The 3345-nt window shown below is 35.7% G+C and overlaps 1 protein-coding gene across 1 annotated transcript; it reads left to right on the forward strand.

Annotated features, from left to right (window-relative positions):
• Nucleotides 1-1470: 1470 nt before the first annotated feature.
• On the forward strand, nucleotides 1471-3143 carry LOC113342144 (spermidine synthase-like; the record flags this gene model as incomplete). Its single annotated transcript, XM_026586782.1, has 3 exons — nucleotides 1471-1587; nucleotides 2647-2952; nucleotides 3039-3143. Coding segments are annotated over exons 1-3 (528 nt in total), but the record flags the coding sequence as incomplete, so codon positions are not given.
• Between the last annotated feature and the right edge of the window lie 202 nt (nucleotides 3144-3345).

Genomic DNA, 3345 nt, shown 5'->3' on the forward strand with positions numbered 1-3345 from the left:
TATATATATATATATATATATGTCTTTTTGTAGGAAATACCAATAGGTCCTAGAAATAATATATTATGATGAGTTTGGTCCAGTTGACTCAGTCAATTGTCTGTTTGGTCCTTTTAGGGAAAAAATATTATAGTTGACTCCTACAAATTATGGTTTTGGTCATTGTGGGTGACAAAAATATCCTTTTGGGACCACATATATAGAAAAAAATCCTAGAAAATAAATTCATTTCTCAGATCTACTTTCTCTCTCCTTAGTTTTTTCGCAACAATTTTTCTCTACTGCTGTAAAGAAGATGAAGAAGAAATAAACAGTTGTTGTTGATTAAATGATGAAGACGACGTTTTGATGTTGATGTTTTTGCGATTAGAGATGATGATGAAGACGATGAATCACATGAAGAAGATGATGAACGACGAAGCTTGATGTTTGTGATGATAATGAAGATGATGAAGATGAAGACGAACTCATCTTCTGCTATTGTTGTTGTTGTCAAAGATATATCTGCTGTTGTTGAAGATTTATTTAGGTTTTTGTTTTCTTGATGTTGCTGTGATTGGAGATGATGATGAAGATGAAGACGAACTCAAATATAGATCTGTTGCTGTTGAAATTAGGTTTTTGTTTTCTTGATGTTGCTGCGATTGGAGATGATGATGAAGATGAAGACGAAGTCATCTTCATCTCTTGTTGTTGATTATTGATCTTGTTGTTGTTGTTGCTGCTATTGAAGACGTCGAAGAAGATGAAGATGATGATGACGATATTGTTCATTTTCACAAATGAACTCTGCTTTTTATCAGGAGTTCATTTCTGGAATGAACTCTGGTTTATATAGGTTTTTTTATCAGGAGTTCATTTTTGGAATGCACTCCGGTTTCATATAGGTTTTCTGAAAAATTAAGTACAAATTAACAGGAGTTCATTTTGATGAATGAACTGCTACAAAAATAAGTTAGAATTAACACGAAAAGGCATTCTGGACCATTTAATATTTTTAAATAATTACGGACCAAACAGTAAATGCATTTTCCCAAAGAACTAAACAGGCATGAGACCACCTAAAAAAGGACCAAACAATTATTTTCCTCTTTTTTTTTTCGGAATTGCACTGAAAACAGGCGATCAAAGGCCTCTTCCTTCATCTCTCTGCTCTCTGATCTCTTCTTAACAAATTTTCTTTTGAAAGATATTATTCGTCTCCTTCTAACGATAAAACTAAGCTTTCTCTTCACCGGACCTACATCCGGCAAAGACATAATCCGATTTGTCATGTAAGAAGAGTTTAATGAAATGTTTTTTTGAAGGGATTGACGAGAAGAAAATAGCGTACAAATTTGTGAAAGTATTTGGGTACTAGTTTAAGATGAAATCAGTGGAAGAAGAATAGTTAATAAGTTGGGCACTGGGCCTGTCATTGATATTGATGCGCTATTCAGCGACATCTGTAGTTTTTTTTTATTCCTAATGATGCGGCTTCAGGACTCTTCTGTATCAACCTCAACTTCAAGTGAAACACGATCTCATCCAATAAACGATGTTGCAAAAACTGGCCCTTCGGTCTTGGAGTCTTCAGACAGTTCAAAGGTTTGTTGCCTATTGTCCATTGGTTCCGGTTCTCCTTCTTCCATGAGCTTCCTTAGATCCTCCATCTTGTCTAACTGGCTATGGAGATCTTCTTTCAAAAAATATTGCCGGTGTTGTTTGTTCTCATACTCATAGCCCTATTCTACTTCTAGTTCATTACGAGAATATTTTAGTCTTTTCTTGGGGTTGATCTTCCAGTATTGTCATCTGTGACGGTGGCCGAGAGAAAATGCATCATATTTTCATTTCATGTTTTTAGTTTCCCCATCCACTGCTTAAATGGAGAAGAAGACTGGTTAGTGATTTTGATAAAAGGTGAGATATTGGAATGCACCTATCAAACTTATGAGTTATCAAAGACATTAGATTACAACAGTCACTCTAATTTGAGGTGTTTTGGATAATAAGATACGTTTATCATTGATATACTCCGAATCACGTTTCAGTCATCATGAAAAATACCATAGCACGGCCAAACACCTGAAATAATTTTGGTTGCACCAAGATAAGCACATGCATTACGACATCATATACATAATAATAATTTTTCTCTCTCATGGTTAATTAGCTAATTAATAATTTTTAAAAATTTGAAATAATAATGTGAGGAAGTCAATTTTCCCTCGTTCATTTCATAATGAAAAGTTTTCTTCCCTCTTGAGGACCGGAATTGATATGATCTTTACGGGATACCAGTCCCATTAGGGGTGACGGAACTGGGGTGGCTTACCCAGGCTAGAGCCCCTCCCCAAAATTTATAGAACGTCTTTTGGTCAATGACAATTGTAAATAATAAAGTAAAAAGAAAATAGCCCAGGTCAGATTTGTTATTAGCCATGAATTGACACCTAACTACACCGCGTGGCAATGGAGAAAAGATTTTTTTATCAACGCTTCTCTACAGAGATGCATGATTTGGTTTTTCGTCGTTTGGTTTTTAATGCAGAAGGTGTTCGCGATGTGTACTATAACAACCCTATGTGGCTTGGTAAATACAAGTGCCAGCTTCAGTGTAATTCATGATTTAACTTGCTTGTTACCCATATTCATTGCTTGTAGTTTAATGTCTGTAGGAGAAGCACATTCTTTAAAAATAGAAAAGATTTTATTCAAGGGAAAGTCGAAGTACCAAGAGATACTAGTTTTCTAGGTACGTACACTTTCCTGTGCCAACAAATATTCTCTGTTAAGGTTGATGTTCTTAGTGACCAGGAACTGATTTTTGTTTTTGCTACCAACAGTCATCGAAAATACGGGAAAGCGCTTGTTCTTGACGGTATCGTGCAATTGACGGAGAAATACGAATGCGCTTATCAGGAGATGATATCCCACCTTCCACTTTGTTCCATTCCATCGCCAAAAAATGTAACTTTGGAATCTCTATCTTTTTACCTGTTGCGGGTTTTTCAACTTTGGTTACTAATTTCCATTTCTTGGTATGATTAATGTAGTTTTTGGTTATTGGTGGCGGAGATGGTGGTGTTCTAAGAGAGATATCTCGCCACAAATCCGTAGAGCATATTGACATCTGTGAGATAGATGATATGGTTATAGAAGTATGTACTACATTTCCTTTTTGATCTTTTGGATGGTTCCATGAGTTTAAATTGTTTGCATTGGTATTGATAAAGTTAGTGATCGTCATACCATAAGTTAGCAAGAAGTTCTTTCCAGAGTTATCTATTGGTTTCGAGGATCCTCGTGTTCGACTCCATGTTGGTGATGGTAATGCCACAACAGTTCCTTGCCATTCCCAAG

This window comes from Papaver somniferum, unplaced genomic scaffold (genome assembly GCF_003573695.1).
Source record: "Papaver somniferum cultivar HN1 unplaced genomic scaffold, ASM357369v1 unplaced-scaffold_3441, whole genome shotgun sequence".
Lineage (NCBI taxonomy): Eukaryota > Viridiplantae > Streptophyta > Magnoliopsida > Ranunculales > Papaveraceae > Papaver > Papaver somniferum.